A 20,923-nucleotide genomic window follows, 5' to 3' on the forward strand; every position below is an offset into this window, starting at 1 on the left:
TTTTCACTAATAAGTGGATATTAGCAGGGGAAAAAGTATAGAATACCTAGGATACAATACAAAGTGGCTTTTTAAAATTCTTTTTTTTTCACGTTTGTATTGCTAGAAGCACAAAGCACTGTGCAGAATGACAGACTGAGTTTGTTTTTCCTTAGATGGATGTCATACAAGCACAATGTGTCCTGGTGAACATGAAAGTGAAGGCACCTCTGGGCTGGAAATCCCAAAGTGCATGGGCATTGCAAAAAATCTCAACTCTCAGACTGACTACACAAAACCTAGGCCATTCCTTCCCTACTTGATTAACAGTGGCTTCATGATTCCAGTCCTGGGCAGTCTTTTATGTAGGATTCAGGGATTGCAGGGATTGGATCAGAGAGAAGGTGCCATGGTAGGTACTGCAGCCTACATTCCCTGTGAACAGGGTCTACTCCCAGATTTACTGCTGCTGCCTGCTATGGGAACCTGGCCAATGTCTGTCTAAAAGAGAGTTGAGATTTTTTTCCATGTAATTGATCCATTAAAGAGAAAAATGTGAATTCAGAAATCAACATGTTTATAGTTAATGGTGAAGCTAATTATACCAAAGAGGACAGTGAACTGTTTTAGAGATGCCTTTTGTGAGGTTCATTTGAGGAGGATGAGCTTGTGTCACACTTACATGTATAATAGAATTTTTGTAAAGACAACAAAATTGATGAAGCAGCTCCCACATCAGGGGCCACTCTGAGCACTATATTCTTGGCTCTTAGTAAATCAAGGGGTGCTCTTAAAGTATCGTTATCCTTCACTATGTATGGGGAGGGGTGTTAATACATAAATAAGAGCTATAAACGTGATAAGTGAAGTTCGTGATGAGGACTAGATGTATGGATGGAAAAGCACTTGCTGAGTTCTTAGGGCAGACCAGAGGAGGCCATCATCTAAGGAAGAAAAGCCTTAGATCTTTACACTCAGAAGCACAAGCTTTTCAGTATTATCTGAATAAGAGAAAAATAGAATTTTGAAGCAAGGTAGATCAGAGAACACATATTGAAGTCAGTTCTGGGTACTTGTCTTCCTAGTTATGATCAGAACTCCCAGAAAGCATACCCTAAATGGCAATGCACATATTACTACAGAGTGCTGTGAAATAGTAAACGTAATATAGTCACATCTATAGACTGGTGCCACAAAAACATGTTTTAAAAAGCAAAGTGATCAGTAATGCATATCAAAGCAACCCACTTTTATAAACAGAATATTAACGTGACAGAGGGGTGAGATATGGCCTCAGTATGGCTTCGGACCAGGTGAGCTCTGCTTATTGACTTGGGAGCTAATACTACACATGTGCATCAGTTGCTTGCCTAACCAGAGGTCACTATGGATCACCTGAGACTTCTGTTCCTACTTCTTGTTATATATATACTAGAGGAGTTCCAACACTGTCACGTCATGACTGCCAGGGAGAAAAGGTAACAAGACATCATGAACTGTTCTTTTTTTCTACCCAGGGAGGCCATACTTGTTGTGTTTATGCTTCATAGATACTTTGGAACTTCCCCTGAGAAGAAAATGTTTACAGGAAGTTGAACGGGATGACCTGAAACATGGATATAGGAATTGAGTGGATCCAAATAAGAAAGGATTAGCTCTGCAGGCAGATGTCAGAAGAGGGAGAGTGAGCTATATTTCTTGTCAGGTGGAAAGGCCCTGAGACAGAGTCATGGATGTAAGGCAGAACAATAGACAGATACCAGGATTGTAGTACGGGGGAAGTTCAAAGCCAGAAGAGAACATGGCTAAGGATAAGCTTTGGTGGTATGTACCTCGCTGATTGGAAACTGGCCCATCCCCACCTAAATTAAGGTAGCTTCAAGAGGAACAAGACAGTGAGCACAGAGAAAAGCTCTGAGGGCTAGAAAGTTGTGTAGGAAGATGTGTATGTCTTGCAGAGGTTTGGTGAAAACGAATACTTGTGGTCCCTTTACTGACATGAGCATGGCTACTTCAGATACTCCATTCCCTGCCTTTCCCTGAAGTCTTTAGAACAGTGGTCTTGGTTTTATTTTCAGCCTCTTGTCCCACACTGAAGAGTACAGCTGAGAGGAATCTCATGTCCCCATGGTAACACGGAAACCCTAGAGACTGCAAGAGAAGTTTGTGGAGCATTTTACCCACATGTTTTTGAGATGTGCCAGATCCATTTAAGTTTTACATATGGTGCTCTTTGGAATTAGAAAATAGACCTGATGATCTGAGAAGCTTTTGAGATTAATAAGATGTAAAGACAGTTCAGTTCCTCCAAGAAGACTTGAACTTGACTTTCATTGTCCAAGTCATACTGGCAGATGCAACATAGGCATCTCTGCCCGAGCTCTTGAAGGACCAGCAATGGAACCCTGAGCTTGATTTGATGCAATTGCTTCCCTCAACTTTGGAAACTTAATCTTGCTATGTCAGCCCTCAGTAAATGCTTGCAAAGGTTAGTAAATGACTTGAAAGATGGTGATTGGATCCCAGAATACTTTCTTTGTATTCTGGCCTCAGAAAGGTTTAGTAAGGGAGACAAACTGTTATGTCTGGACAGATCATTGCCCACTGCACAGAGTGCTCCAGAAAAGAGTGCTGGGTCTCATCCACATACCGAATAGGAAAAAAATGGAATGTGTGTCATGCTGACTGCTAATGCTTTGCTGAAAAAAAAATCTCCATAGTCTTTTATTTTGAAGAGGCAAAAGAAAAAATATTTGCTAGAAAAAGTATGGCTATGTTAATCTGCTCACCCACATTTTTTATCCTGACAGCCCATATAAATATAGCTTGAAGGGGAGGAAGCGGGGGCTTGAAGCAGATGGCCTACACCAAACTCAGGCTTCCCGAGGACTTCTGGTCACTTTGCCCACCCACGGTGGCTTTCTCCTTGGCTGTCATTCCACGATGCCAGAACTTGCAGCAAATAGAGAACGTGATTTAGAGGCCATTTCATTGTCTCTTCAGGGTGGGGCTAGGTAGGAAGGGTGGCCCTTCTCTCAGCCATGAAGACAGCTGGCATGCATGACAGACTCATCCCCTCAGTTGTAATGGCTCAGAGCTGTGATTGAGCCTCATTCTCCAAGAGAGGCTGTCCCCTCAGAGGAGCCCATCCATTTTTTTTTTGAGGAATGAATAGATGTCCTGCTTAGAATGTCCTGAAGAAAATAAAAGGATGTGTTTTAGGAATTCACAGTTAGTTTTAGGCTGTGAACCTCTTGTTTTCTGTGTAGTCTTGCAAGTGTGACAGTAATACAAAGACAGCTTGTAAGGTGCCACCCTGGAACCACAGCATGGAGGTAGACAAGACTTCAATATTATAAATATGCAAAATGGGCAAGAGAAGATGAAGCCTGCCACTCTCCGGCCTGCATTTTCTTTAGTCTGTAGGCAGCAGAGCCTGGTGGTCATCTCACACTTGGAAATTCACAGAAAACATGCACCAGAACAGCTGTGGTGATCTGTGCATGTTCATCCAGCTGAGCGAGTCCCTGTGTCCTCTTCAAATGGCCTAAGATATTGTGGTTATATGCTGCTCTCTCCCCTGAGGCCTGTGACCTCAGGCTCTCTGGCTATAGTTACCACATGCTTATATTCTCCCTCTTGCTCCTCTATCTTGGACTTGTTTGCAATGAAAATGCTCTTGTTTTATTATCCAGTAAGTAAGCATTTTCATTTCCATTCTCAAAGTTTCTCTAAGTGGTTTTGTATTGATTGTTTTTATAAAAGTGAGATTCATAAAATATGTTAGCCATTTTAAGGTGAAGAATACAGTGACATTCAGTACATTCTCAATATTGGGCAATGTCCTACTCAAATGCCTTCCCAGCATTTAAGGGAAGCCTACAATTGCTTTGCAACCTCTGTGCTTCATCTGCCTCACAGGCCTTCTCACAGACCTTGCCAACCAGGTCATCAGCATCTGCTTCCTCTCTCTGGATTTACCAACCACACATAGTTTATATAAAGGGTATCATAGAATGTGGAGTCTTTGAGGTTCATCCACAGCCAAAGCTTTAATGCATGCTATTCATGAATCACATTCTGGTACGTGAATGACAGGTGATATCCACCCACTGCTGGGTATCTGTGTTCTCATCTTTTAATTGATATGCAAATCCTGTGATTACTATGTACATGCATAGATTTGAAATACCATGCTACCGAGTGAAACCGTGGGATCAGAGGGTCATTCTATGTTTAACGTCTTTGCCCGAGAGCACTAAACTGTTCCACAAGAGCTGGACCATCTGCACCCAAGCTCTATACGTCTACCTCTGCCAACTGAGAAGCAAGGACTCCAAGCCTCAGTGATGTGAGACTGGTTTTGCTCTTTCACACAAGTGCCCCTTGTATACAGCATGCATGCGTATATATACTCATGTATGCAGTAATCTGTTTCCTAAAATCTGAAGTTCCACACAAGAAACTGGTTCTCCATCACAACAGCAAGCTACTTTTTTCTCCCCTCCCCCTTTAATCTGTGTATATGAATATCTGTGTATGTGCTACAACAAATATGGAGGACAGAGAACAATCTCAGGTGTTGTATTTTGCCTTCCACTCTAACACAGGGTCTAAGCGTTTATTTCCACTACCCACACCAGACTAGTTGCCCTGAAGGCCTCTCAGTATCTTCCAAGTGTTCACTTCCTATCTCATGAGTCAGTGACTACCACATCCAGATTTATGTGGTTCCAAGTATTCAGCCTTGGGTCCTCCTCACACTTCCACAGCAAGTGCTTCCTGCATTAAGCCTAGACGTAGTTCCCTGTTACAATCCAGTGTTTGTTCAACTCTATTTTGTGATGATGTCGTTTCTCAAATGAGCATGTTGTTTCCCACCTCCTTTAATGGAAGGTAAACTGGGATTTTCTGACCCTCCATGTTTTTCTTCCTTCCACAGGTGTCATTCTTCCTCTTCATCATCTTTGTGGTATATACCATGCTTCCCTTCAACATGCGAGATGCCATCATTGCCAGCATCCTCACATCTTCATCTCATACGATAGTGCTGAGCGTCTACCTGTCTGCAACACCAGGGGCCAAGGAGCACCTGTTCTGGCAGGTGAGTGCCCTTCCTTATGGGACCCACTGGCCTTTCAGAGCTCTTCCAAACATCGGTTAGAGCTGCCAGGGTGGGTTTGTTGACTGCTCCTTTTCATGGTCTGCAAGGGCTGCTGAATCCTGTCCTCCTCTACCAGTAGGGACAATAGTCACTTAGCCATTAGTGGGAATGAGATTAATGTTCACAGGATAATTGGGTGGGGAGATATATATATATATACATATATATGTATATATATATATATATATAATTTTGCTGATTGCTGAGTAGTGATGTAATTTTGGAAGCAAAGATATGCATTGAATCTTATTATGGATTATAATTTTTAGGACTTTTAGTATGAAACATCATATAATTAGAAGCATAAGTCACCCCCAACATCTCTTTTTACAGGGTATTGAAAAAAACTTCAATTTCTCATTCTTCTGGCAGATCTATGAACATTAAAAAGCAGAGTTCTTTAAAATGCTACAGCAGCAAATTTGTGCATTGCTAATAAGTGATATTTCAGGAAGCCATTCTATTTAATTAGTTAAAAGCATTTTAAAAGCTATTTGATTTCCTATTATGTGTATCCATAAACACGGGTTGGTGATTTGGAGTTCTTCCTAACAGTATCCCTTTTTTTAATGAGAAAAATGTATGTTTTATTTTGCTGTCTTGGGTTAGTCACAACAAATATGTCCACAGCATAAAATGTACTAAGGATTCAGTGTGATGAGCAGTGTGCCAACAGAAGGCATTATTTAATCTTGGGGCATGATAGACTTGAACCAGAGCTTTGGAGTACCAGGTATTCCTCTTATTGCCGAGCTGCATCCTGACTACAAGCAGAGGCATTTTAGATATGGCCAACGTGACTTCTGTGGAGGGAGAGAAACCAGGTAGGTGTTCATGGAGTGAATGCAGATGACTAACTTCCTGGTAGTCAGGAAGAATAGACAGTGAAGAAGGGTCTGGGGGACAAATATATCTTCAAAGGCATGTCCTCACGGTGACCAACTTCTCTGAGAAGGCACAGGCCCTAACAACCCATTTACCCTTGCCCAATCAGTGGTTTATAAATCCATTCATGAAGTTAGAACTCTTTTTACCCACTCACCTGAGCTTGTTTTGCAACCCATTCTTCAATACAAGAGCATTTGAGGTCAATATGAAATTCAAGGTGTAATAGCAACCTCTTTCCGCAGTAAGAGCAAAGGTGATAGTCTTCAGCTTTACTGTGTGTACAGGGACTGTACCACCTGCTGCTGCACAGAGGCTAGCCAGCACTTATTCAAGTAGATGAAGGTGAAGTATAACACTTTAGAGTGTCAGATGGTGTACTGACTGGTTTTGTGTGACACAGCTGGAGTTATCACAGAGAAGGGAGCCTCTCTTGAGGAAATGCCTCCATGAGATCCAGCTGTAAGGCATTTTCTCAGTGATCTAGGGGGAGGATCCAGCCTCTTGTGGGTAGTGCCATCCCTGGGCTGGTAGTCTTGGGTTCTATAAGAAAGCAAGCTGAGCAAGCCAGGGGAAGCAAGCCAGTAAGTAGCATCCCTCCATGGCCTCTGCATCAGCTCCTGCCTCCAAGTTCCTGGCCTGTGTGAGTTCCTATTCTGACTTCCTGTGGTAATAAACAGCAGTGTAGAAGTGTAAGTTGAATAAACCCTTTCCTCCCCGACTTGCTTCTTGGTCATGATGTTTTGTGCAGGCATACAAACCCTGACTAAATCAGATGGGCAAATAAAGACTAGATACATTCAAGGTGCACAGTGTAATGGATGCATATGTGAACACACTGTACAATGATTATTTATCAGACAAGTTTACATACCTGCCACTACACATGTTGTGTGTGAGACATAATGCTCGTTCCTTTCATTAGTGCTCTTTCACTCAGTTTCCCAAAACCCCAACTGCATACAGCTCCCCTGGCATTCAAGGGAAAGATGATCCTATGAAAGAATGAAAACATTCCAGAAACTTCTGTGTGTAGGTTCCACCCCAGCTTGCTCCTCTGCTCTGCATTTCATGCTGCCCTCTGCATCCCAGGAAAGATTTCCATTTTTTCCTATCAAGGTCATACTGTGCTGACTGCTGCCCCAGGAAGCTCAGCTGTATACAGGAAGCTGTATGCAGAAGGAAGCAGAGAATCCATTCAGCCCGTTTACATTCTAAATACAAACTGTGGATGAAGTTGTCTTCATCCACACCCTGACAACAGGCCCCTTGGATGTTTCATGCTTTGTGGCAGCTGTATGGTGGAGATTTCCACTGGGTACATACTGGGACACTCTTACCAATCTCTCTGCCTCCTTCATGAGGAAATGGAGTATTGCATGTTGGAACAGAGGCTTTAATTGCTCTTATAACAGTAAAACAATTACATAAAGAGGGAAAGGCCATCGTCTATGAAGAAGTAGGTGTATTTTAAGTCATTGCATATTGTATTGAATTGTTTTTTGATGCATTGTTACATTTATTAGAGAAGGAAATTGGAAAAAGTAGTATATAAAAAGATGTATTTTTTTTAAACTTGTTTCCCAAAACTTATAGGAAAATATGCTGGCTGGCAGCCAGAGGGAAGATAATTGTGGAATTGTATAAATAACTTTAAGTGTTCTTAATGCTATAATATTTCATGTAACAATAACACTGGAAAGAAAAAAGACCCTGTAGTCCATTTCTGACGTCTTCAATAATTCCTTGATTCCAAGAGCCAACGAAGAAGAATGCAGTGATGGATTCAAAATTGGGTTGGCTCAGTGTATACAGCCAAACATTAGATGGAACTAGGGAAGTCTTATGGGAGAGTTGGGGAAGGATTGAGAAACCTGAGGGGATAGAGACTCCACAAGAAGACACAGTCAACTAACTGGGACCCTTAACGGCTTTGAGAAGGGCACTAGGAGGGGGGCTGTGATTGAGATGTAAAGTGAATAAATAAATAAATGAATGGAAAATGTGTTTTTAAAGGGTGGGTTCTTGTGTAAAGAAGTATGAAGGAGGAGCTTTATTATGCTCGACCACTGCTGGAAATATAAGCTAAAATTACCATGGGATTGTGGGTAAAGAAAAAGCACTTCCTTGAATTCTTTTGATGCACAATACTTATAAATTAGAATGCTGTACATCTGCTGGTTAGATCACTGTGATGTAGTGCTCAAAAAGTACTATGTAATATGTCAGATACTGATCAAGTGTAAAGAAAGGTTTTATGTCCCAGATGGTTCTCCATACACATACACATACATACACACACATTATAATTCATAACTGTATCGGAATTACAGTAATGAAGTAGCAAGAAATAACTTTATGGCTGGGGATCACCACAACATGAGGGACTGTATTAAGGGGCCACAGCATTGGAAATGTTGAGAAGCACTGAACTAAGCCATTAGCAGAGGAGAAAAATATGCTTAGCCCATATTCATTCTAAGAATTTTGTATTACCATGCCTCTATGGGGTGGAGAACCTACTGAGGTCATCTTACTTGTCTGTTAAGTGAAATACTGACTGAAGAGAAATCCACTCCTCTTCAATGTTTTCTATCAGAGTTAATGCTCTTAGGAAGTTCATTTAGCCAGCATTTGCCTCAAAGCATTCTTATGCCATGATAGAGGAAATTTACTTAATTGATATTTATAGAAAGTACCACCTAAAACATGAGAAACATAAAGTATAACCCTACATGCATGTTGTAATGCTTATATTGAAATAATCACAAAGTTCTCAGTAAGTCAGGAATTCAATACAGAGAAGCATTTTCTCCTTAAACCACTTAAAAGCAAGTTAACCACTAACCAATACGATGCCCTCTCACCTCAATGTTTGCCTGCAGTTCCAGTCTCTTATATAAGCACCTGTCAGTCTCTGGAGATCCATGATCCTTAGGCCCCAGACCTGCTCCCTTCTCACCATTGTTCTTTGGAGTGGGTGGGGTCAGAATCTTTCATGGCAATATGCTATAAGTTGCCTGCACTTCAGTCTAGAACCTTCCTCGCTCACTCTTTGGTGTTCATGGTGGTCATACCTTGAAGATGACAGGACCACTGCAAGTGAATGTCTTTTAATGTGAGTTTAATGTCTCCTGTGAACAGATTCTGGTTTCCATCTTTGTTAAGGACTAGAGTGACTGCAGGCCCCGGAGTTCTGGAAGAGGTGCTGAGCTCTACTCAGTGTGAGCCCATTGAGGTCAAGCACTGTGACATTAGTACATGCATCTTAGTTGATGATACTTGCTTTGCAGAATGGAACTTACAGTGAGCCATGCATTCTATTTTTCAGCTCTTGACTTTTTTTATTATTTACATCCATATGGTGCTGTATTTCCTACTTTATTTAATAAGTGTTAAAGCATATCTGTTGTGGGAGCATCTCCAGGCCAAATTTAGCCTTCTGGGAACACCCTCTTCTCAGAACTCTTCTGTCTTCTACAATAAGAGGTTTCAGGCTCATCTTATTTGGCCCTAGCTACGTCTAAAATTAAGGATCTCTGCTTCTTTACATATTTATTTATTCATTAATTTATTTTATTTGACAAGACTGGTTGGCCTTGAACTGTCCATAACTGAGAATGACTTGAACTTCTCATCCTCCTGCCTCATAATCCCTAAGTGTTGGCATTTAAAGTGTATACCACACAAAACAGGGTTTGATTACATGCTCAGTCAGCACTCTAACAAGTGAGCTACAGACTCTATCCTCTGCTTCTTTGTAGTAGAAAAGGTTTAGAGGTAATATCTAGGCATTGGGTAGTTTTTGATTTTGTTTGGTTTTACTATTGGGACATCATCATACCAATGTGAGGCCTACAGATTTACAGTTGAATTTGTTGTTATAATGCTACTATTAAGATAATTTTCCATTGCTGTAATAAAATATTCTTAAAAATTAAGTTAGAGGAGAAAGGGTGTATTTTGGCTTACAGTCCCAAAGGAGATATGATCCACCATAATGGAGAAAGACACAGCAGTAGGACTATGGAAGTCAGGAAGCTGCTGGTCACATTTCAGCCACCACACATGTGCGTTTTTTGACCAACTCTTGCAAAAATAATAGCTTCAATGATTCGTAGTTTCCTTGTAAAACCAGTCTCACACATCAGATATCACCATGCCCAGCTTCTTCTCTACAAATCTGTCTACTCTCTAGGATCTGAGGATCTATCCATGTGAGGCTGCTCCTATGACTGCAATATCTAGGAAAGAAGAAAGAAATCAGAATGGGCAGGAGAAAAGTGGGGACAAAGAAGGATCAAAATTTGAATGCATCACTATTTGTGTGGGAGGAAGAGATGAGTTTCTATTGATCACTAATTCACTCTATTTGTGAATGTGTTCTTAAAATTATTTTCACTTTCTTTTCCTAATGTGTTTCAAATAACCTTTTCCTTTTTTTCATGAATTTTTATGAACTCTGTGATTATGACCACATTCTAGACTCCTTTAATAATTAACAGGAAGAAACTACAAAACATCAGGAATCTGAGGAAAAGTTTTTATGTTGTCCTATTTTTACACGATCATTTTAGTATAACTATCATAAACTTTTAGCATTTCACAATTAACTAGAAAATAATTTTGCTCTTACTTATTGGATAATAGGTGTTTGATTACAATTTCTAAAAGCTGAAAGCAAGGAGTCATTTTTGCTTACCTTTAAACCAAAGTAAGCAAATGTAGTCAGTAAAGGCAAGATGAGACATCTGTTCCCTGTTATGCTGGCTGCATACCACCTAGGCCTGAGGATTGGAGAGTTATGGAGTCAGTGGAGAGGAAGGGAGAACTAGCATCCTGCCTCACAGACAAGGGCAGTGGTCCAACACTTAGTAGTCTAGGTGCAGCCTGAAGCTTGTCTTCTGAGCCCTCTTGCATCTTAAATGTGCATCTTGCCTGGCTTCCATTTTCTTCACTTTTAGAGATCCACATGACTGTTTCCACAATGCCTAACCAACTACAAGAAATCTTCAGGCATCCCTATCTATGCATCATGGCTGCATGTTGTATTTGAATTTTAGTCACTGTTACTGAATCTTTACTTCCTTGGTATTCACAGCCTGTTCTGAGTTTTCATTTCATATAGCTTTTCCCCTGGGAGAGGGGAAATTTGAATATAGATTTATTTAAGTAAGCTGGTTATATGAGAATCTATATTTATGGAAGAAGATGAGCTAAGGACTGCTTATTGGTTTGCTAACAGGATTACTCAGATGTCAGGGAAATTGGTACAGGATTCTTTGACACTGTGGAAGCTTTAATATATTTAAGTTGTGAAAACGTGAAGCATTTCCACTGCATCTAATGTGGACGATTGTCTGTGGAGAGTCTGGAATCAATGATGATGTGGATTTGTTGTGTAACTGAGATGAGTATAATTCAGGAAGTGTCTATTGGAGTCTGGAATTAAATTGCATTTGAGGTCTAATCTGAGCAGCTCAAAGGAAAAACAGCAGGTTACCAGCTGCCCAGTTTCTGGTTTAGAGGAGACTAATTGCCAGGAATTTGAATCTCTGTCCTCCTGCTTGTTTTCAAAGAAATACCAAATATTATTTTTCTACCAGAAAACTTTTTTGTTTATTTCACGAAGGTATGGATTGAGTCTAATTCATGTGTTGTTTTAGTAAACAGTTGCTTATGTGATCGGAAGGCATTTGGTTTTGGAAGGAAAGGGGATTTGGGATAGGGAAGATGAGAAAATAGGTGTGTCCTATGAAAAAGTAGGTCATGTGAATAAAGTTAAATGTGAGTAAATCTCCTACTCTTGCCCCTCTCCCTCCCTACTGCACACAGCTCCACCTTGACCCATGGGGCATACAGAAGAAATGAGCAAGTCACTCTGACCTCAGGACATAAAAACACACTAAAAAAGTTTCAGCAATTTCTAGAGTGAAAACATAAGAGTTGGAGACCAAATTTCATGTTTGCAGTTAGCAGCTTGTTTTAGAGTGAGGTCTAGGTTTGTTCTGTAACCTTTATGTATCACGTGTGTAGGGGTGTGTGTGTGTGTGTGTGTGTGTGTGTGTGTGTGTCTTGAGAGTATTGAACAGAACACTCTCCTGTTCTTAAACATTTGATAAAGGGTACATGAGAGATAGATTTTCTGAAAAAACGAGATGGGATTGTAACCTGTAAACCATGTCTATCCTGTTACTGGTTTTAGCTTCTGGACTGTGTAACTTCCATTCTGTAAGAGAACAATTCTCTGCACACACATTACACTGACAGATCTATCAGAATTTGCTTTGTAACGTTCACTGGCATTTTATTTGACAAGTTTAGAGTAGTTTTTCTCCTGTCTCTACTAATTCATGTGTCTTTGGTTTCATACTTGTAAATATCTGCAGTTCTGGTGATTCAAAGGTTTGCTTTGAATGGAGAAAGGTAGTTTGTGATGTATGCTGATTCATTGTGATGTATGCTGAGTCATGATATCTACTAAAACACTGGGAATTACTCTTTGAAACACACAGAAGAGAATGAGAAGGTGAGAACTGTCAGTGAGGGCTTATACATTTGTCCCTCTCTCCTGAAAACCTGCACACATGATGAAGCTTCTGTTGTGTGTATTCATCGTTTGTCCATGGTAAGAAAACTGCAATGGTCCTGAGGAGTCCTCTTGAGGGTAGAACATAACTCTTGGGGATAATTTGGAAAGATGGAGTTGTGGATGGGCCTAATGATCTAAAAAAAATAATAAAATGGGGACAATTGGAAGAAGGAGAAAGAGGAAGAAGAGGAAGAGGAAGAGGAAGAGGAAGAGGAAGAGGAGAAGGAGGTAGCCCTTAATTGATCATATTGTAAGGAAGCATTCAGCCCATTTTATTCAGTGAAAGACAGAGTGCACAGTCAGATCTTTCATTCCAATGGCAGCAGAAATGATAAAACAAGGAAATAAATAAAAAGTGCTTAACTGGACCAGGCACATAGTACTCAAAGCATCAAGGATTAGTAATAATGGCTTATTGGTAGATATATACAGCATTCCCACTATATTCCAAGAGCAGCAAGCTGGATAGGCTGGTGACAGAGCTCTGAGAGTAGGTGCTCAACTTCACATCTCCTGAGAGACGAGAGACCTTGGTAGACAGACTTAAGGCCTGGGTTTGCCATTACAGAAATTCCTCTCTGACGTTCATTAACATTATAATATAACAAGGAGCATGGGAAGCTGGGCAAAAGAAGTTTCTTGATATCAGGAAGGATCTGGATTTGGATCTCACTTCTGCAGTAAACCTGTGTGTAGTAGACATGGAGATGATGTGCCCAACTTCTCCCACAGAAAGGATGGGCTGCCAACACTTAAAGAAGTTGTCATATGTTGGCTTTCATCTGTAAGCCCCCACAGGGTCTAGGTAATGCCTACAGAGACCAGAAGCCCAGGACCATATTGCTCTTCTGAGGGTGGCATGCCTCTCAGACTGACCATGTTAAGGGTATTACATCCATTGACTGTTGGCCCCATGATGTATCTTCTCTTCAGTCTCAGAGCATTCATGGATTTTCTGAATCACATCTCTGTACTACAGCTCAAATTCTACCTCCACCCAATTCTGCTTCCTTTCCTCTCCTTCAGTCTTGGTGCTAGGGATCCCAAACTTCTGATTTAGAATATTGCATGTATTTTCCAGTGGCAACAAGAAAAAATGCCTATTCACTCCCATATAGGGCACTGGTCACATACCAAAGAAATCCTGCCCAATTCCAGCCTTGGAACCAGTGAATTCATTAGGGTCCCTCCCATGGATGTGGAATTATTTACAGGAGGAGCTGCATCAACAAAAAGCATATAGATAATGATTCACAAAAGTGACACCAATGGACTTCCTTATGGAACTTGCCCTACAAGATGCCCTACAAGTCTCTTCTCACTTGCAGTACTTTACTGAGCATACGACCTTGGGGAAGGGACATGTGACCCTCATAAGTTTTATGAACTTCCTACAGCAGGTAAATCCCCAGCCCCCTGAGCCTCTATTCTTACCTGATCAGTTTCAACAGAAATGGCTAGTGGGGTGGGGGTTGGCTGATGGCCTTGGTGCTGAGTACATAGGCTACTGTATTGATTGCTGTTTGCAATGCTGAGATCCCAACACTTGGCAGAAACAGGGGAGAGAAGTTATTTCAGGGAGCTTCAGGGAGTTTGCCTATCATGAAAACAGGGAGGCATGATGTTTTTCCTAGTAAGCAGAGTGTATGGCACCAGGAAGCAAAGAACATACCATCATCAAAGGATTGGCTATGACTTATAAAGGCTCTTTTGGCTGTCTGGGCTCAACCTCCTAAACATCCCACAACATCCCAAAGTAATTCCACCACCTGACCTCCAGGTACTAGATAGCCAAACCTATGAGAAATTCAGTTCCAAATAATAACAATGGCAGGCACTGTGTATAAACAGCCCACTAATCAAGCCAGAGTGGTATTTTGTTCTCAATAACTAGCAATAGCAGTAACAATGTGGGTTACTTTAGTTTATATGGTTTCACAGACTTTAAGAGAAATAGAACATAAAATTACTTTGGGGACTCAAGTCACAATCAATGAATGAGGAAAAGAGTTGGATCTCACATGTGAGAAACCCTCTGAGATGAAGTCTAATTTTGCTTATCCATTTTGTAGTATGCTCTCCTCAGATCCAAGATGGCAAGCTTCATGGTACTGGGGTTCTCCAAGTCCACACCTCACTGACAAGAAGTCAGACTGCTAACCCCCAAGGGCCTGAGCTCCTCTAGGTTCAGAGAGCATGACTTTCAAAACCCCCAGGGACAGCTTCAAGAATGAACCTCTGGAAGGGGCAGAAATGAATCAATGCCAGAGTGAATGTGCCAACTTGCCAATGGGGTGGAGTGGACCACCTGTGGTTTGATCTAAAAAACGTCTTATTGCCCCCAAATTTTATACTGAATGTATACCTAGTATTAGACATACATAATACATACATACACATACTAGTGTGTATGTATGTGTGTATGTGTGCGTGTGCGTGCATGTCTCACATATAACATTAGGGGATCTACTGTTGAACCTCACCATGGGTGGCCATATACACAGTTATCTGAGATCTACTTCTCTCTATCATTGTTGTTGTAGATTGCCCTCTGGCTTTCTGGCTCTCCAACACCAGTGAGCATTTTAAGCTCTGTGGTACACAGCATATGAGGACACCTTTTTTGAAAGTACTTATGGTAACAGGAAAATTAAACCAAGTTAACAAAACATAACTGGGTTTATAGGTATTTCCTCCTTGTGTAAATAAACTTCTCATGCATAGGGAAAGTGGGATGATTATTTTGCCACATGATGTCAGATAAGTAAGACTACTGAACAGTTGCCCTTAGCTCTTTGCCCACCTTAACAAAGAGAAAAAGACTGGTAGGGGATGGGGAGGGAGCTGGAACAAGATGGAGGGAGAGGGAGGAAGATAGAGGGAGAGCAAGAGGGAGAGAAAGGGGAATGGAGGGAGAAGAGGAGGGAAGGAGAGAGGGAGGGAGACAGAGGGGGACAGAAAAAGGTCAAGAGAAGGAAGGGAGATAGAGAGGTCTCCCAATGGGTCTCCATGAATACACTTCTTACTACCATTCCTGTCTTGTCTTGGTGTCAGTAGACCTTTCCCCTTTTATCTGCTTTCTCTAGACAAACAATAATGGCACTGTCAAGTGATCACTTTACAATTCAAATTCCTCATTTTCTTTCAACTGGTGTTCAGGCTACCTCTAGGAGAAAAACTTCCATCCTCAAGACTGTGAGGTAGACCAGCTGGTCTAACTTTAGTTTAGTAGGGCGGATCTTCTTCTAAACAGAGATTAGCTTCAGGATTAAGCCAAGAGAAGTTTATAATTGGAAGGAAGGAACCATTTGCTTTTATTTACAGATGGTTTTATTACTTGCCTTTTCTTTAAAGAAGGAATCTTGAACTGTTACCAAAACACTTGTATACCCAGTGTGGGCAAGACCCTACTTACATAGTTGAATAGATCTTGGGAATCAATAATTATCCCTATGGAGACATGCTATACTTATCCCTCATTTTCTTCTTGATTGTTTGGCTGGAGAGTTATTAAGGAATTGGCATCTGTCTTGAGAATGGCAAAAGTAAACATCCTATCACTGCCCTTGGCTCTGCGTGGCTTGCTCATTCATAAACTTTAAACTACAGTGTTTAGTGCATTAGACCTAACTTAGACTATGTTAGATTTAATGAGATATTGAGATATCATACTATTTTTCCTGTAAAGATGTTTCTGCTTGGACTTACTTTCTCCACAGAGGTTTGTTTGGTAAAATATATTCTCTGATAAATGCCAACTTCTCATTCCAAATTGAGGAATCTATTAATGATCTCATTTTTTAATATTTCTATTTACTTTTCCCTGACTAGAGACTTCTTCATGAATCTCTTGTCCTTATTCCAACTTCAGATCAATCCAGTTAATATTTTGCTTATTTTATTTCTCCAAATAGGGAATTTTTGAGGTACATATTATTTTATTGCCTTCCAGTTTGTGTTATTTCCTTTTGTTTTTCTTCAATATCTTAATTTTCCTTTGCTTTGTTTTTATGTCAAATAATGCATATTTTTCTCAACTGTGTAATTACAAGACCCGTAGTCTTTGATATGCCCCTTACCATTATTTTTTTCATAATTTAAACTTGATTTACATTTTCTTTTTTGCTTAGGAAAACTTTTGTTGTTAGTGTTGGTGATGGGTTTTTTTTTTTGGACAGTAGGTGCTTTTTGTTGTAATTTTCACATTTATATCACTGATTATAGTTTTATTGCCTTAAAGGTTAGAGATGGTGTCCTGCTTACTTTTTATGTATCCTCTTGAAAAATACTTCTATTTCATTTTGTTATTATAATTCATTATTATTATTAATTTATTTGTATTTGTGTACATGGTATGAGTGTTTGAGTGTAGGCATACATGGGCCGTGCTCATGTATTGCAGTCAGGAGTCAACTGTCTCCTTCACTGTGGTTTTCTGGGGTGGAACTTATCATCAGGTTTTCATGGCCAGTGCCTTAATCCAGTGAGCACCCCAACTCCCAGAAGCCCTGTTTCTGCTTCCAACGTAGCCTTTCTCCATGGGCTCCACACTGTCCATGTTGTGGCTGGCAGCCCTCCTCATAGTCACAAAGTTGCTAGAACATTTTGGGTGCTTGAATTACTGTCATGATGACTTGAGTTCCACCCCCAGAATCCACAGTGGAAGGGGAACCAATTTCCAAGTGCTGGCTCCTGGCTGCCATCATTATTATAGTTCACTGGGGCCAGTGGAAATGCTCATGGCACCAGGATAAAGATCTCAGTATCAGTGTGCCTCACTGCTCACACCTTTCCTAGTTCAGCTTCTTGAATTTCTCAACTCAGGAGGCTCTCACTGACAGACCAGCAGCTGTGAGCCTTTGGGCTCAACCTCCATACATCTGAATGGGACCCTGAATAACAAGGCTCCTTTTCCTGACTCTGCCTGTCAGCTCTTCTGTGAATGTCTCCTTCTGTGTCTTATTTTGGTCTTCACGCTGGTGCTTGCTTGCCTTTGATACTCACCGCACTCATGTTGGAGGCTGTGCCCTTTTGAATTGAAAACATAAGTGCCTTCTGTGTTTCCTGTTTCTTCTGTGTTCTAGTTAATTCCCAGGCAGAGAAGATGAAATGAAATGTATTCTTCATGTGGTAAACTTCAAATATTTAGCTTTTAAAAACTTCTTAAGAACCTGCTTTGTATTTTATGTCTGAGCCTCATACTAGAGACCAAGACAGTGACCTAAGATGAGATAGAAGTTGCAGATGCTAAGAGAGTGAAGGAGTTGTTTACAGTGGACACTATTCTTAGATCTTAGCCCCCGGGTTGCTTCTCCTGAGTATAGTCCTTTAGTTCTGTAGTTTAAGGCACAGAGAGATATCTTCGATCCTAATCTTTGAACACTCTTTTTTCCATCTCTCCTTTTAGCACTGTCTTCCAGAAGACAAGCCCACTTCTATGTAGAAAAGAAGTATAGTTAAGGTGGGGGTATAGTGTCAGTACCCAACCCTAAGAGACCATTGATGGATATGGATGTAGGGATGGAAGAGAGAGGAATGAGTTGCCCACACTCCATTTTTCTGTAAAACCTGTTATCTGTTTTGATTCTTACCTTTCATGGAGTATAGCAAATCAGCATGTTTATGTGTCCTTGTGTCTTCCTTGCCCACTTTGGCCATATATTCCATGGACCTTGGAAAGAACACTCTGTGGCAGAACTTGGGTTTTTTAAAAGTTACTTTGCCCCATTACTTAAAGGGCACATTAAATATGTATACATGTAACTAAAACCCTGAGATGAGGAATAATGGAGCTCACAAATGTGTGACCAAATGTAGAGACACAATAGTTAGCAAGTGTCTTCACTATTACCAAGCCATGAAAATCAATGGATATTTCTCCCTTGTGACACTCACCCTCCTTAAGCATCCTCGCTGGCTGTTAAATATCTAACAATTAATTCTGGTATCCATTAAAGGTAAATTTGATGAGTTCATTACTTACTTTTCTATTGACATGATAAAACACCATGACCGGGATGACTTATAAAAGAGTTTAGTTGGGGGGTTGGGGATTTAGCTCAGTGGTAGAGCACTTGCCTAGCAAGTGCAAGGCCCTGGGTTCGGTCCCCAGCTCCGGAAAAAAAAAAGAAAAAGAGTTTAGTTGGGAGTATGGTTCCATGGGGTCTATGATGGACGAGTGGAGGTGTGATGGTACAGCTGTAACAACAGCTGAGAGCTCACATCTTGATCCACAATGGAAATAGGGAGAGGTGTTTTAAGCCTCAAAGCCTGACCTCATGACATACCTTGTAGTGGTTTGGATGAGAATGGCCCTATAGGCTCACATAAGATCCCTAATTGATGGAACTGTTTGGGAAGGATTAGGAGGTGTGACTTTTTGGACGAGGCATTGTCATTAAGGGTGGGCTTTGAGGTTTCAAAAACCCATGCCGTTCCCAAACATCCCTTTATGCCTATGGTTGTGTTTTTAAGATGCCAGCTCTTAGCTACTACTCCAACACCGTACCTGCCTACCTACTGCCATGCTATCTACCATGGACCATTGGCATTAACCCTCTAAAACCACAAGCCCTTAAACTCTTTTATAAGTTGCCTTGGTTGCATGCTTTATTACAGCAAGAGACTTTTTCCAAATAGTTGGTAGAATTTTCTACCAATTGGCAACTAAGTATTCAAACAGATAAGACTCTGAGAGTAACTCTCATTTGAATTACCACAAAGGACAACAACAATTCTAACCTCCTCAGATGTTTAAGTCACTTTCTTATTATCTTCAGGATAATCCAGATCTTTACATGGAATTTAAGTCGTCTGAGCTCTCCAAACTTAAAATATTATAGAATAACCAGGTGATTGAAAAAATGAGATGTGTAAATAGGACTTCAATGATCTGGGATTGCTACTCATCAGCAGAAAAAGTGAATTGAAATTGAACTGCCTCCATTGAGTTAGCATGACCCATAGGAGGAAGAATGGCTGGGGGTTTACTTTTATATAGCCCTATAACTTCTATGTCTGGGTCAGTATTTTATCCACTTATCCAGACAGTGAACAGCACTAGTTTAATTTCCTATATACACAGTATTTTCAGAATATTGTAGCAGAAACTGGACTTATCAATTTAGAAAAAATTGTCTTATATTTCATTCAAAATATTGCCAGTGAAAGGCAGCCTTGGTTAGACCTATAATAAGGCAAGAGGGAATGATTTTTGTGAATACAGACCAGTCTCTGAGGCAGACTAGAACTTTTAGAGGGATACAGTCTTCTGGTGATGATTTCTGCTTCAATTGGGTGGATAACTTCACAGTGGAACTCCTCATGAAAAGTATCCCCATACCACAGCATCACTTAAGGGGTCAGAGCACCTGGCAATTTTTGAATTAAAATAATGGATCTCGATGGAGAATGTTGAGGTAGCTTGGAAACCCATACTTGTGCAGGTGAGGTGCATGGTAACCCTGTCATCCCAGCAAACTCTTGTGAAGCCTGTTCAGTGGCAAGAGGTACAAGTAACTATCCCCGTTTTGAATGCCCCTTCTCGGGGAATCTTCAGACATCTTCAAGAACCACAACTCATGCCTACAGTGCATTGAAATCTCATAGAGTAGCCTAGCTTGGTTTTGGTTTTTGCCCAGGCAAAGGGGCTTTATTGATGAGATCCTTAATCCCCTAGAACTTAGGAGTCATCACCAGAACCTTTCTGGCCAAAGTACCTGTCAAACTTCATTCACTACAAGATTTGACCATTTTTATCTCTTTCTCTCCTCTCCCTGGGAAGTTTGACCTTTTGACCTCTAATTTCCCCAGCAAGGGCCAGAGACTATGGACTTTACCTCTCAGTGTGTGGCCAACTACTCCCAGAGTAGTTAGGGTTTCCAGCGCACACTGGCCTAAGGTGACCTTCAGTGAGATCCCTAGAATAAGCATGCCATTTCTCCTTTTTGTATGATTTGCTGACATTGAAATCCTACCCTGGACATCTTTCCCATTCAATGCCTGCTTTGCTGTTTATTTAACTGCCACAAAGATTTTTTGTGTGTGTGTGTGACATGCCATCAGGTAGCCATAAATTGTCTTATGTATATACTTCCAAATTCATCTAAGATTTTCCAAGTTAAAAAAGGAGAGGTGAACATAAGTGTGAGGCTGCAATGATTTACTCCTCCTCGCTATAACTCTCTCTCAGGGGAAATCTCTAGGCTTCTGTGAGCTTTGATGAAGAGACCAAGGAGCAGGTCGGTATTTTATAGGAATATTACAAACCTCCTCAAGTTTACCTGGGGGCAAACTTGAAATTC

At 40.8% G+C, this 20,923-nt stretch overlaps 1 protein-coding gene across 3 annotated transcripts in view; it reads left to right on the forward strand.

Moving 5' to 3' along the window:
- Adcy2 (adenylate cyclase 2) overlaps positions 1-20,923 on the forward strand; it is a 446,582-nt gene that overhangs the window by 117,376 nt on the left and 308,283 nt on the right. For all 3 annotated transcript variants that reach the window (XR_015642825.1, NM_031007.3, XM_087593668.1), the window contains 1 exon segment: positions 4,922-5,083. Coding sequence is in view for 2 of the 3 variants with exons in the window: in NM_031007.3 (NP_112269.2) it covers positions 4,922-5,083 (162 nt within the window). In the remaining variant the exon portion in view is untranslated.

The sequence above is a fragment of the Rattus norvegicus genome, chromosome 1 (assembly GCF_021556685.1).
Source record: "Rattus norvegicus strain SHRSP/BbbUtx chromosome 1, alternate assembly SHRSP_T2T, whole genome shotgun sequence".
Classification (NCBI taxonomy): Eukaryota; Metazoa; Chordata; class Mammalia; order Rodentia; family Muridae; genus Rattus; species Rattus norvegicus.